Genomic DNA, 14,328 nt, shown 5'->3' with positions numbered 1-14,328 from the left:
CCATCTTAATCTTGATGAATACAAAGTGAAAGAAATTAAACTATAATCAAGACATACCTTGTGGTACTTCATCTCCAAGCTGCTCCCAGGTTTCAGGTTATAATAAACTGATTTGCAGGAATAAACTCTAAGAATAATCATAGAAAAGTGGGATTACTTTGTTTCGTAATCTGATTAAGTTTCCACATGTATCAAAACGTTTCCTATGATACATGAGGAAACTAATGGAAATGCAGGAAACTTGGGCAGTTCCGGTAAATAGATACTACATAAGGATATGGTCCATGTTTAAGGAAACAAACAGGTATCTAGTATTAAGTGTCAAAATTTAAAACCATGACAACCCCCCAACCACCACAAGAGGGAGGAAATTCACATCTCCCATGGAAAGTTCCCGTTAAGATGCAAAAAGGGAAGGTTTCATACCAGCACAAGCAGACTTTGAGAATGATCATCATAAAAGCCTTGCTCCAACTAAGTCAGTTCAATGGAAACACTTGTTCATTCTGTGCTATCATATACTAATTCTGTTTTCTTATTTTCAGTTACTCCCTCAGTTCTGCTGCATTCCACAGAAAGGTAGAATTACCTCATCGCCTGATACATTCACAATCGTACCCTATTTTGATGACTATTCATACAAAGCAGACAGAGTCGAGCGATTTCACCAGCCAATCTGGCAGTAATTCAGAAGTGAAACAGTGAGTGAAGCTCCAATAGTCAAGAGCCTAAACTGAAGATAAGGAATCCACTTAGGCGCAATGAAACCAAATGAATCACAGCCCTAACAGTATAACCAAGTGGAGGTACAATACTGTGTACTTAAGAGATCAAAACAAACAGATACAGACATAACAGAATAACTTGGAAACATGAAAATTCAGAGGAAGAAAAAGTTTAGGGTAGGAAATGGATACAGAAATAAAGGTAGACATACGGTTTTCCCTAATTCATCTTCCATATGAAGTCAGAATCAGTAGATCCCATTTCGTAGTCCAAGATGCAAATTTCTTCAAATGTCTTCAATAGATCTTGCAAATGTCTTCATATTCAACAGCCTGAAGCACTCTGCCATCATATATGCCTTTCTCTATCTGAACCTTAGCACAAAAATGGTCAGTGTCCACTGATATTAGTCTTGCATTTGATCCGCGATAAGCACCATTCACTATTCTTACAAGACCTCCAATCTGCGGAATGACTGTTTCAAGCTCCGCCTGATCAATTCTGAGCACATGTTTGTTGTCTATCATCTCAACTTCTCCAACATACTTATCAATAACCTTTTTGACCACTCCCTTCTGTTTGAGGTACCCCTTCTCAGCCAGTGCTTTGCTCATTACTTTGACAACAATGCCTTCACATAACCAATAATCCTTTCGATTGCTCCGCTCCTTCACCTTCTCCTGCTCCTTCATTAAATCATCAAGGACTGATGAGCCACCTACTTTCCCTATGTTAGCACCTTTTTTAACCTTTTTCAAATTGTCCTCTGTATCTTCTCCAAACATTGATTTAGAACTCTTTTTATAGTCATCAACGACTGGTTTAGAAGATGATCCAAGTGAAAAGGTGAGCTTCCCTGCCTGCTCCAAGTCAACTGATGATGCTTCAGACGATACTAGTGCTCCATCCCCAGCCTCTGGCTTTAGTAATTTGGCAGCACGTTCAATCTGTTTCATAATCTCCTCCTCCTGCCTCTCTTCTTCATGCATGTCTGACTTCAACCGTTTATTTTTCAGTCGTTCCTTCAAAAGTGTCTCTGAATCTCGATCAATGTAAGTCATGAACCACCCTTTAGGAGTCTCTTCAACTTTGCATTGCCCAGTTCGGCCCAAATGCTTAACAAACTCAGTGAGTGTCGCCCACTGAGTTGAGTTCATGTGAACGTGGTGGCGATCGGCAATATACTCATTATACACAACAGTGGCTGCGATCCGGCTAAAACGGTGGCTACGTTTCATGTGCTCAAGGAATGTGCTCTCAAACTCCTCCGAGTAACCATCAATGATGCGGTTGGGGTTTTGCCCAAACACCTGCATCTGCCGCTGGTGACTTTCACTCATACAGTGACATTTGAACCCATTCTCGTCACGACATTGTTTTTGGCACATTTGGCAGTACCAACGAAGCTTCTGAAGTCCCTTTGCTTTTATCCTATTTGCAATAGCCTTTGGAGTAAGAAAATCGTTCTTTCCCATTGACAAAACCCCAATCTGAATTCACTGCATAATTTCTCTGAAAATGGTCAATTACAATGTTTCAAATGAAAATCTCCTAGTGACAAGCAGACTAGTGGCAGAGAGAGCTTACCTCAATGTACAAAGATTTTAGTATTACATATGAGCCATTTCACAGTCTCACAACCAAGTTCAGCTACTTCATGTACCAAGTAAGGCTTCAACACCTCCAACCACTACACTGCAAGACTGAAATGTAGAATGATATCATTTTTCATGGTTTCTTAACTTGACGGGTCATACTTGAGAAACTTTCATGCATTTTTTATAAAAAAAATGATCAGGCATCCTTCTCTTATAAAAACTCAAAATTCAAATCATTCTTGATAAGGACATAGCAAAGAGGAAATTCACAAAAGCCAGCCATAATCCACGCCTTTGAAATCAGCATCAGAAGCTCTGTTTGTTTTACCACTTTAGTGTAAAGTCCCAAGTTTAGCATCGTTAGCTTCCATCTCACATGAAATTCAAGACTCTCTTAATAAGACCTAAGAGAGAAGAATCTTCACAAAATAAACTGAAATCCGTACACTACAAACCAGCACCTCAAGTTAAATTTGTTGCAGCATTTTATGTAAAAAGCCTTAATCTAGCATCACTAGCTTCCATCTAACAAGAAACGCAAGTCCGTCTTAACAAGATCTAAGAGAGAAGGAAATTCACAAAGCAAACCGAAATCTATACAATGGAAACTAACAACACAAGTTAAATTGGGTAATAAGCCTTAGTCTAGCATCACTATCTTCCATCTAACCAGAAATTCAAGTCCCTCTTAACAACACCTATGAAAGAAGGAATTTCACAACAAACCGAAATCGATACAATTGAAATTTCTAACATTAGTTAAGAATCATCCTACTAAATTAAATGGAGGCATCGAGCTTTTAAACATCTCTAACCTCCACCAAATTAGGAAAAGAAATTCCTCTTTACAAAAATCAAACAAGAATAACTCTGCGAAGAGGAAGAATTATAATCCATGCAAATTGAAATTCCCAACATTGGCTGAAAACCACTCCAACCTCCATCAAATCAGAAACAAAAACCCTTCTTCACAAGGATCAAACAAGATTAATTCAGTAAATAAGAATAATTTTATTCCATGCAAATTGAAACTCCCACATAGGCCAAAAACCTTCCTACTAAATTAGATAAAAGCATCAATTTCAAACTACTCCAGCAAACAAGAAGAGTTTTTTTTTCCATGCAAAATTGAAATTCCCACATAGACTGAAAACCTTCCTACTAATTTAGAAGAAAATCCTCAATCTAAACAAAAACCCTAATCCCCATTAAATCAGAAACAAAAACCCTTCTTACAAGGATCAAGCAAGACGAATTCAGAAAACAAGAAGAGTTTTATTCCATGGAAATTGAAACTCCCTTATAGGCCAAAAATCTTCCTACTAATTAGATGAAAAGCTCAAATTTTAAACTACTCTAATCCCCATCAGATCAGAAACACAGACTCTTCTTTACGAGGATCAAACCAGATCAATTCAGTAAACAAGAAGAGTTTTATCCATGCAAATTGAATCTTCCACAGAGGCTGAAAACCTTCCTACTAATTTAGATGAAAAGGCTCAATTTTAAACTACTCTAATCCCCATCAAACCAGAAACAAAAACCCTTCTTCACGAGGATCAAACCAGAACAATTCAGCAAAAAGGATGAATTTTTAACTCATGCAAATTGAAATTCCCAACATAAGCTAAAATCTTACTACTAACGTAGACAAAAAAAAACTCAAAATTCAACTTCTCGTAACCTCTATTTAGCCTAGAAATCAAAATATAGGAAAAGAGAAACAACACTCTTATAATTAAAATAAGCAACACAAGCTAGAGTCTTCCAGATTTAATAAGAGACAATCTCAGATTAGGCGTTACTATCTCCACTCAACTAAAATAAAAATTGAGAGTTCTCATTACCGTGAATCAAAGAAGGAAGAATACGAATGGAAAAGAAACAAAGAGGAAGGGGGAGGAGTGACACACGAACGGGTTTAGCTCCCTTCCTCTTCTTCTTCTTCTTCTACGACTTCCGCTTCCCACCCCTGTTCTCCTCCTCCCCTTCACTGCAACCTTTACCTTCGTCTCTGTCTCTCTCTGTCTCTCTCTTTTCTCCAGGGAGTCTCGCGGAACCCCTGTTCTCTCTTTACTCTTCTTTATTTTTTCTTAGTTTACCCTTTTATTTGAATAATTACTAAAACATCTCTATTATCTCTTATTCTATAAAGTCCATATTTCTCTAGTTGGTCCCTTCCTTTTACTTATTTATTTATTACTGCCCTTGTACCATCACCCTTTCTACCATGATTGCTGAGAGAGTAGATCTTTTACCAAAAACTCACACTCCTATTTAAGCTTCTTAAGCAAGATGTAACAAAGACTACAATAGTGAATGGGGGGGTTTGCTTTGCATAGCAATAATTTTCTAAATTTTATGCTCCTAAAATTGTTATAATGAATTATTAATAGCTTGCATTGCTTTAGTAAGTGTATCAACTCATGATCCATTTGACATGTTTGCGAGATTTCTCTATAGAAATTACTCCAATGCTTCCCAGTAGTCGAATTAGGGATTGTGTCCTTCATTAAATTTTATTTATTACTATTTTCTAGTGGTTGCAATAATTTTTTTTAGATATTAATGTTTTCAAGTGATTGGAGTAAATTTTATTAGGAAATAATGATTGTGCAATTTATTTATATCATAATTATATGTTTGCAGCTAACCTTAATTGGGATGAAAGTGCAATTTAGTTTTTAATCGACCAAGTTTCTAGGAAAAAAGTGAAGGCTTTATAGGTACTGATATTTTTCTCTTTTGTTTCTTCTCAAAACCTATATTCAGGCTTCTTTTTGGTTTTAACTTCTCATCTTTATTTTTTTTTATGATTATTTTCCTTCTAAATTGTTGTAAGTTATTTTGTCATATACAAGTAATTGATAAAAAAATATAATTTCTTTCTAGAATTTTTATTTGTTTTTTTTATTGAGCATATCCAAAACAGTATAGGCAAAACACATGATGGAGAAATAAGAATGGAAATATTTGATAATGTTGTTGAATTTAGGATTTCATGAATAGAACTTTGAGCAAAGTAAGAGGGGGAGAGGAGAAGAGAAGAAGATGAGAAAGGGAGAGAGAGAACCTTTAGGGTAAGAGAGAGTTTGATCAAATTAAGAGAAGGAGAGATAACTTGAATGCTCTACCCCAAGCCAAAGGCCTCTATTTATAGTTTTTGAGAGGATGTTATGACTGATCTAATACAAAAAAAAACATTTGGTGTGAAACATGTGAAATGGCTATCTCAGTCGTCTGATCCATTAATCAGAAGAGGGCTTCCATAAAAACTGACCATAGACAAAAAGAACAAAAGGTAAACTTGCAAAATTAGAAAGCATCACCACCAACTGCCATTGGAGTTTCAAGGATGAAACTAGATTTTTTAGACATTAACTTAGTTATTTTGATGAATTTGTATAGAGTTTAATTACTCACGAAGGTGTGAAATAGATAAAGTTATATACTTCTACACATATTTTTAGCCTTGATGCAAGTTATAGTGCTTTGGTTGACATGTCAGAGGGAGATGGAATCTGATAGCTTGTACACCGATTTGAACATATTTTTTGAATGATTAATTTTATATTTATCGTTGTTGAATTACGTGTATAATGTTAACGACTAATTTAGATACATAGGCATGTAGATAATTAATAAATTATAAAATTAAAGTGATAGAGGCCCCCTTAAAGTTCACTCCCTTTGTTGGCATGTTGGTAATTAATTCATTGTTATAATATAACAAAATTTCTTTCATTTTTTATATCGGCATAAACATAGGTGAAGTTTTCGTGTTGTTTCCTTTGGTGGCACAAAGACTAATAAAATTTTATTGTTGTTTCTTATTGTAGCATAAACACACACAAAATGGTGAAAATGAAATTTTTTCCACTAGAAAAACTTTTCTATAGAAAAATTAGTAAAAAAATAAATAATTATTTTATTATTTTATTTCCTATAGTGGCACAAATGATCCATAAATAAATATACACAAAAAAACTCCCTTTTGTGGTCATGAATCTTCTTTTGCCCTCAAACTAGCAATTAAGGTCTTGGTTAGACTGAAAAATTCAAATGCGCGACATGACAGAATGGCCTTTCAGATAGGGAACTTTATCCACCACTTCTCTCTTTTACATATAGTTTTTTTCACAGATGAAATAAACAATCACATACTAATGAAAATAGATTTTCTAGGGTAATTGTAAAAGCTTAAAAGATGCAAAACTAAGATGGAATCTCTAATATTAAACCACTCGGAAGAAAAGAAAATTCTGGTACTCAACCCAATCGGCTGATAATTCGGCATGTATACATGATACAGAGTTTTACTAGGTATGGGTTAATCCGTTTACACCCGGCCAAATTACTAACTATTCCTTGGGTTTGTTTGGAACTCCATGGAAAATAAAATAAAAAAACTGTAAATTTGATCATTATTATTCCAAAACATAGTTAGTGAAAAGAAGAATTTGAACATTATTTTATTTTCACTAACTATTTTTTAGAATAATAATGATCAAATTCTCATTTTCTTTTCTTTTCATTTATTTTCTAGGGGTTCTAAACAAACCTCCCCTAGGGATACTCCTCAACCTCCGACAGAAACCGATCCAGGAGGGACACGGCTATTATCGGAGAGAAGCAGGATGATCATCTATCCATTGTGGTGTACAGCTGATCCCTTTCGGTTGACACCACCTCAGGATGCCCCAACAACATGTCTGAGGAGCAGGGATTCTCTACCCCAGAAGAAATCAAATCAGACGATAAGGGTCAAGGGTGGTCCAAGGATGCCCTTCCCTGATCCCACTGGCCTGTAATTCCCCAAACACCAGACTGTACAGCCATGGAGGTAATGCAATGCACAACTTTGTTTTCTTCACATGAAAAAGAAAAGCGGAAAGTGGAGCTGCGGTGATTCGATTCTCTCCATAAATGCAAGATTCCTAGTGCTCCATTTGCTCATCAAATCATCACCCAGTTTTTGCGGGCGCTCAGAGGAAGTGAAAAAGTCTAAAGAACAAAAGTGAAACGAAGCTTAGCAAAACCTGGGTGACAGATGCTTCTTTCTTACAAGCTTTTCCAGAATTAATCTAATTCTTGCAATCCCATTAGATGCCAAAAATTGACTGGGAAGTGGGATTTTCATCGTCTCAACAAGGGGTCTCTCATCTAAACGACGCTACCAAAATAGAATTGGAATCGGCAACGATGAATCAAATGAAAACGCAGTAGTTTTTTTTTTTTTTTTTTTTTTTTCTGTTTTCCGAATTCTCTTCTTCTTACAAACCGATGAATTTACAAGGTTAAAGAAAGGAGGTGAGCATAAATTAGACTTCTAATGTGAATGGGAAATCAGCTAATCTAATTTCTTCTCAGTTCAGACTGATATTAGCCTACCTCGTCCCCTGCTATGACCTCCAGCCGGCTACTAGACCCAACTCCGGGTGATTGGTTACCGGCCTCCAGATCTATCAGCGCGACCGTTGCAACTGGCCGATCAAGCAAGGAACTTCGGCATGTGGGGCAGGACGAGTGCGAGGTGAGCCATGTGTCGATGCACCTGACATGGAACTCGTGCTTACACTTGGGTAGAACTCGCACCTTCTCACCATCCATAAACTCCCCGAGGCAAATGGGGCAGTCGGTCGGGCTGCAGGGAGCACTCACGCCGGAGCCGTAAACAGTCACCGGAATCTGGCGAAGAGCTCGTTTCTTTAGGCCGGTAGCTGCAAGGCGGGCCGCGGCCTCATCTGGAGTCTCGAAGGCCATCCGGCGGCCACAACGCAAAGCACATCTTACAATTGAGTTCAAACCAAGGACGCAGATGAGTGCACATAGTAGAGCTGCCAAGATGATGACCATGTTCGTGTCGAAGTTGGCTTCGTTGCTGTAGCCCTCATGAGTCTTGTTTGTGTGTGCTGGTGTTGGTGTTGGTGTTGGCTCGATGCCGAGGAGTAGCCGGTGGTGGTGGTGATGGTGATCTTGTATACTCATAGCTCTGACTGATTACGTTCCGAATTTTTGTTACTCTTCCGTGAAGCAATCAAGAAACCCACCCAGATTATGTAACTAAGATTTCATTGCACCCCATGAATGATGAACAGCCACTTCATGGAGGTCAATCAGCTGTCTTGGTATAGTTGATTTGCAGGAAGAGTGAACTAACCAAGTCTCTCGGCAACTGAATTTCACTGTAAGAGAATTATTACCTGCCGTGCTGGACTTGGAAGAAGAATGGTCCGATGATCGAACAGAAGAGGAAGAAGAAGAAGAAGAAGAAGGGAAATGTAAGAGGAGAATTTTGTGTTTTTCTTTCGCCTCTTTTGGCCGGGCTCTTGCTGAAATTTTTTAAGTAAAGGCAGGGAAGGGTCTTAGAACTGTTAATTTTCTGGGGATTCCGGGTAGATAGGGACCTTAAAGAAGCATCTTCTAGCTAGCTCGTGAAGATAAGGAAGATAAGGAAGTGGGTTGCATTCTCCCCACCAAGAACAAAAACAGATAAGATCAAGCCAAGAACAAAGACAGAAAAGATCAAAAGAATGCGAGATTTCAACCTCAAAACAGCTAATTGCTTTCCCCTCCTCTGTTTTGATCTCCTGCTACCATGGAAGATTTTTTTCTTGCCAAAGAAGAAGAAGGTCTACAGTACGCTAACCACAATCTTGAATCAAATTTTTAATGCTTAGAGGTTGAAGAGACCGAAAAATACACATGACAAGGGTGGAAAGTGAAGGGCAGTGGCTTTTCGTTGGAAAAAAGAAAAAAAGAATTTTTATTATGGCACCTGATCCCTACCAAATCATCATTTACACTGATTGAAGAAACCAAAAAGAAATGCTTATTCCCGGCACCAAATCCCTCTCCCACCTCAACCTCCAACGATTAGAGTTTGTTTAGAACCCTAGAAAAAAAATTAATCATTATTATTTTTTTTTTTACTAATTATTTTTTGGAATAATAACGGTCAAAATTTTATTTTATTTTCTTTTCCAAGGGGTTCAAACAACTTTATGAGAATACCAAACCTCCATCAAAACACCAACGATCAAGATCGGAACACCAACGGTCAAGATCAACCCATTTAAAGGGTATTGCGATTAATCACTAATTAGATTTAGTGCTTTGTTTAAAGGTTAAAAAGCTGTGAGCCATTTGTGGTGTGATTTGAAATTTGGAGTTGGGGAAGAATTTAATCTCTACGAAATCTCCTCACATGACCACTTGTTTGTGCGGCCCACACATGTGCCGGCACGTGGGGAGTAAAGAGGACCATAAGCAGAATCTGGGGTTAAGACTTGAGCCACAGCGTTTTGTTGGTCATTTCAATGGCGGCGTGAAGGTTTTAACTGTCTTGTTTATGTTCCATCGTGCTGGCGGGACCCGCTCTTTTGGCCAATCACGTCTCAACACATAACAAGCTGGTTTAAGCGAGAAAAAGCAATTTCAAGTGGACCCGAGAAAGGGTTAGGGGATTGATAGACAAGGGGAGTGGTGCTGGCTTTAGGAACTTGTTGGCTAGTGGGGCCGGGGACAGGCGTGTACACAACAATCTGCGGAAGATACGCGCAAATGATGACCACACTTAAAACACAACACGAGCGGCGTGGCGGTTTTTCTCATGATTAGGAGGTAAGGGTTTCGTGGGCGCAGGTTGATGAGGAAGAACGCAAAGGTGTTTGCAGCTAATTGGGTCTCCCACGAACATGTATGGCCAATGTTGCTCATAAGACATATAAAGATATAAAAAAATAGTTAATTTTTTTTACCAAATTAACTATAGTAGACATAATATAATATATATAAATTATAATAATACTAATAATGTTTAGAGAAGTTACACATGTGTTTAGTTGGAGAGAGAACTTGCAGCTAAGGGTAGATTCGAACTGAGCCGGCTTGAGTTCGGCTCGATTCGATTTGGTTTCTCTCGAGTTCGAGATCCGAAATAGGCTCGTTGGAGTTAACAAGTCGAACTCGACCGAATCAAGGTTCAGCTCGTTAACGGGTGAGTCGCAGGATCGGGAGCGGGGGATTAGGAGCAGGAGGGGGGTGTGGAAAGTTGAGGCCCTGCGCCAGCTGTTTGGGCGCTTCTGTTGGCGTCAATAGCTCCTCACTGGTGTTGCGCCTTCGCTACCCGTCGTCTCGACGAACCAGAGAATAGTTATAGTTTCCTAAGGAGAGAACCCTCCCCCCCCCCTTACACGTGTTTAGTTGGAGAGAGAACTTGCAGCTAGGGGTGGATTCGAACCGAGCCGGCTTGGTTCGATTCGGTTTCTCTCAAGCTCGAGATCCGAAATAGGCTCGTTTGAGTTAACGAGCCGAACTCGACTAAATCAAGGTTCGGCTCGTTAACGGGTGAGTCGCAGGATCGAGAGCGGGGGATTGGGAGTAGGAGGGGGGTGTGGAAAGCTGAGCCCCTGCACCTGCCGTTTGGTCGCCTCTGTCGGCGTCGATAGCTCCTCACTGGTGTCGCACCTTCACTCCCCGTCGTCTTGGCGAACCAGAGAATAGTTATAGTTTTCTAAGGACAGAACCCCCCGCCCCCCCCCCCCCCCCCCCCCCCCCCCCAATACTAATAATGTTTAGAGAAGTTACACATGTGTTTAGTTGGAGAGAGAACTTGCAGCTAGGAGTGGCTTCGAACCGAGCTGGCTCGAGTTCGGCTTCGTTTCTCTTGAGCTCGAGATCCGAAATAGGCTCGTTTGAGTTAACGAGCCGAACTCGACTAAATCAAGGTTCGGCTCGTTAACGGGTGAGTCGCAGGATCGAGAGCGGGGGATTGGGAGCAGGAGGGGGGTGTGGAAAGCTGAGCCCCTGCACCTGCCGTTTGGTCGCCTCTGTCGGCGTCGATAGCTCCTCACTGGTGTCGCACCTTCACTCCCCGTCGTCTTGGCGAACCAGAGAATAGTTATAGTTTTCTAAGGAGAGAACCCCCCCCCCCCCCCCAATACTAATAATGTTTAGAGAAGTTACACATGTGTTTAGCTGGAGAGAGAACTTGCAGCTAGGAGTGGCTTCGAACCGAGCTGGCTCGAGTTCGGCTCAGTTTCTCTTGAGCTCGAGATCCGAAATAGGCTCGTTTGAGTTAACGAGCCGAGCTCGACCGAATCAAGGTTCGGCTCGTTAACGGGTGAGTCGCAGGATCGGGAGCAGCGGGGGGTGGAAAGCTGAGCCCCTGCCCCTGCCGTCTAGCCGCCTCTGTCGGCGTTGATAGCTCCTCACCGGCATCGCGCCTTCGCTCCCCGTCATCTCGGCGAACCAGAAAATAGTTATAGTTTCCTAAGGTGGGAACCCCCCTCCCCCTAATACTAATAATGTTTAGAGAAGTTACACGTGTTTAGTTGGATAGAGAACTTGCAGCTAGGGGTGGCTTCGAACCGAGCCGGCTCGAGTTCGGCTATGTTCGATTCAGTTTCTCTCTAGCTCGAGATCCGAAATAGGCTCGTTTGAGTTAACGAGCCGAGCTCGACCGAATCAAGGTTCGGCTCGTTAACGGGATCTGGAGCTTAGAGAAGTTACACATGTGTTTAGTTGGAGAGAGAACTTGCAGCTAGGAGTGGCTTTGAACCAAGCCGGCTCGAGTTCGGCTTGGTTTGATTCGGTTTCTCTTGAGCTCGAGATCCGAAACAGGCTCGTTTGAGTTAACGAACCGAGCTCCACCGAATCAAGGTTCGGCTCGTTAACGGGTGAGTTGCAGGATCAGGAGCGGGGGATTGGGAACAGGAGTGGGGGGTGGGGGGGATTCTTGCCGCCTCTGTCGGTGTCGATAGCTCCTCACCGGCACTACGCCTTCGCTCCTGGTCGTCTCGGCGAACCAGAGAATAGTTATAGTTTCCTAAGGTGGGACCCCCCCCCCCCCCCCCCCCCCCCCCAATACTAATAATGTTTAGAGAAGTTACACATGTGTTTAGTTGGAGAGAGAACTTGCAGCTAGGGGTGGCTTCAAACCGAGCTGGCTCGAGTTCGGTTTCTCTCGAGCTCGAGTTCGTTTGAGTTAACGAGCTGAGCTCGACCGAATCAAGGTTCGGCTCGTTAACGAGTGAGTCGCAGGATTGGGAGTGGGAGATTGGGAGCAAGAGGGGGTGTGTGGAAAGCTGAGCCCCTGCTCCTACCGTTTGGCCGCCTCTGTCGGCGTCGATAGCTCCTCACCGGCGCCGTGCCTTCGCTCCCCGTCATCACAGCGAACCAGAGAAACTCCGCCCCCCGCCCCGTGCGAAATCATAAACAAATAAAAAAAACCTCATGGCTGAAATTGAAAAGACATTTTAGTAGAATTACGTAGAGACTATTAGTGGTTTTTTCAATAAATATTGAAAATACATTTTTAGTAGAAATATAGGGACCATTAGTGCCTCATGTTTTTTGAAAATATTTTTCTAATTAGAAATTCTTGTTAAAAAATCATATAATTTTCTAAGTAAGATTTTTTTTGCCAAGATGGGCTAGAAAACCGTATAGAAAAAATTTGAATAAATATTTGACAGTTGATGATATAATACTTTTAGCATAGGTGGAGATTTTGCTCATGCATGGATGTATATTATTTTCTAGCATGAAGATAAACAACTATAGTTTGTAAATTTATAATGGATTTATAGTTTTTATTTGGGTGATTGTAAATTGATAGTGATATTTCATTTAATTTTGTTGTTTTTGATTATTGTATGAAGTTTATTCATAATGTTATGCAGTGTATGGAGTGTTAAGACTATTTTATGGAGTGTATAAACAATTTCATAGAGTATATATGGAATGTATAGACAATTTTATGGAGTGTTTTTGCAAGTATTATGTATACAGATTATACCCAAATTTTAAGTAGAGGTCATGCCAAATTTTATACAGGTATTATATACATAGATTATGCTCAATTTTAAGTCGAGGTCATGCCCAATCTTATACATGTATTATATATATAGGTAATGCCCAATTTTATGTAAAATGTATGCATAATTTTATATACAATTTATTTGATATATATTTTTTTAAAAGTTTTAAATGTATGTTGAAGCTTGAGCTTGGCTCGAACTCGGTTAAAATTTTTGGGCTCGAGCTCGATAACAATTTTAGGCTCAAGACGAGGCTTAGCTCGAAGCTCGGCTCGAAGATCGGCTCGAAATATTTAAATCAAGCTCAACTCAAACATAAGCAGGTTCGGGCTCGGCTCGGCTCGATGCCACCCCTACTTGCAGCCACTTTTACTTCTATATATGGAGTTGGTCTGGTGCCCTTACCTCTTTTGTGCCCTTATGCGTGGTCAATTAGTTTGAGCCAATTCAAACATTAGAAAGTAATTAGACAACTTCGCTACTCAAGGGTCTCTCGTCTTTTGAAGTCAAAAGACTTTCTGCTTGTCCAACCTCTTTTCAAATCCTCATTTGAAGCTCTCTCATCAACGGCTTTGATGTAAACTTTCTCCTTGATAAATATAACGGATAGGGGTGACATTGAACCGAGTTGGTTCGCGAGCTCGGCTCTGTTCGATTCAATTTATCTGGATCTCGAACCGAGTTCGAGATCTAGATAAGGCTCGTTTAAGTTAACATTAAGCTCGATCAAACCATGGTTCGATTCGAAAGCTTGCGAGCCAACTTGTTAACTTAACGAGGGTTTGGGAGGCGGGTGGTCTTTGACTCTTTAAGTTTGAGTGGAAACTCTTCGTCTTTCGTTCTCTCTAGAATCAGGGGGAACGGTGTTCGACAACTTTGATTGGGCTTTCGTCTTCTTATTTCTCATTCTCCCTCTTCGATTTCTTACTCTCAGTCTCTGATTTCTTACTCTTCTGCAATTTCTTCCTCTAAGATTTTTCCTCCGAACTTCTTCCTCGCCGACAGAACAAAGGTAAGTTCTTGAGATTCTGGCTCCACGATGTCTGCAATTGCTAGAGTAGAGTCCGCCAGTAGCCACACGTAGTTGTTCTCACCCTCCTTCTTCTTTTGCTTTCAGGTTAAATCCAAAAGAATCATCAAGCTCAAACCCCATAACATTTTCTTTTCATCAGTCGCACAAT

At 40.3% G+C, this 14,328-nt stretch overlaps 2 protein-coding genes across 2 annotated transcripts; both read right to left on the bottom strand.

Annotated features, from left to right (window-relative positions):
* Positions 1–702: 702 nt before the first annotated feature.
* Positions 703–4,413, bottom strand: LOC137965826 (KIN17-like protein). Its single transcript, XM_068812189.1, has 3 exons — positions 4,172–4,413; positions 2,314–2,429; positions 703–2,225 (listed from the first exon to the last, which is right to left on the bottom strand). The coding sequence occupies exon 3, from the start codon at positions 2,199–2,201 to the stop codon at positions 1,023–1,025; it is 1,179 nt and encodes a 392-aa protein (XP_068668290.1). The 5' UTR covers positions 2,202–2,225; positions 2,314–2,429; positions 4,172–4,413; the 3' UTR covers positions 703–1,022.
* Positions 4,414–7,706: 3,293 nt separating this feature from the next.
* On the bottom strand, positions 7,707–8,312 carry LOC137965133 (RING-H2 finger protein ATL74-like). Its single transcript, XM_068811527.1, has one exon. The coding sequence runs from the start codon at positions 8,310–8,312 to the stop codon at positions 7,707–7,709; it is 606 nt and encodes a 201-aa protein (XP_068667628.1).
* Between the last annotated feature and the right edge of the window lie 6,016 nt (positions 8,313–14,328).

Source organism: Aristolochia californica, unplaced genomic scaffold, assembly GCF_029961685.1.
Source record: "Aristolochia californica isolate CCGP_79_NKW_82.1479 unplaced genomic scaffold, dmAriCali1.0.hap1 SCAF_5, whole genome shotgun sequence".
Taxonomy (NCBI): domain Eukaryota; kingdom Viridiplantae; phylum Streptophyta; class Magnoliopsida; order Piperales; family Aristolochiaceae; genus Aristolochia; species Aristolochia californica.
This window is presented reverse-complemented; position numbering and strand designations above follow the sequence as displayed.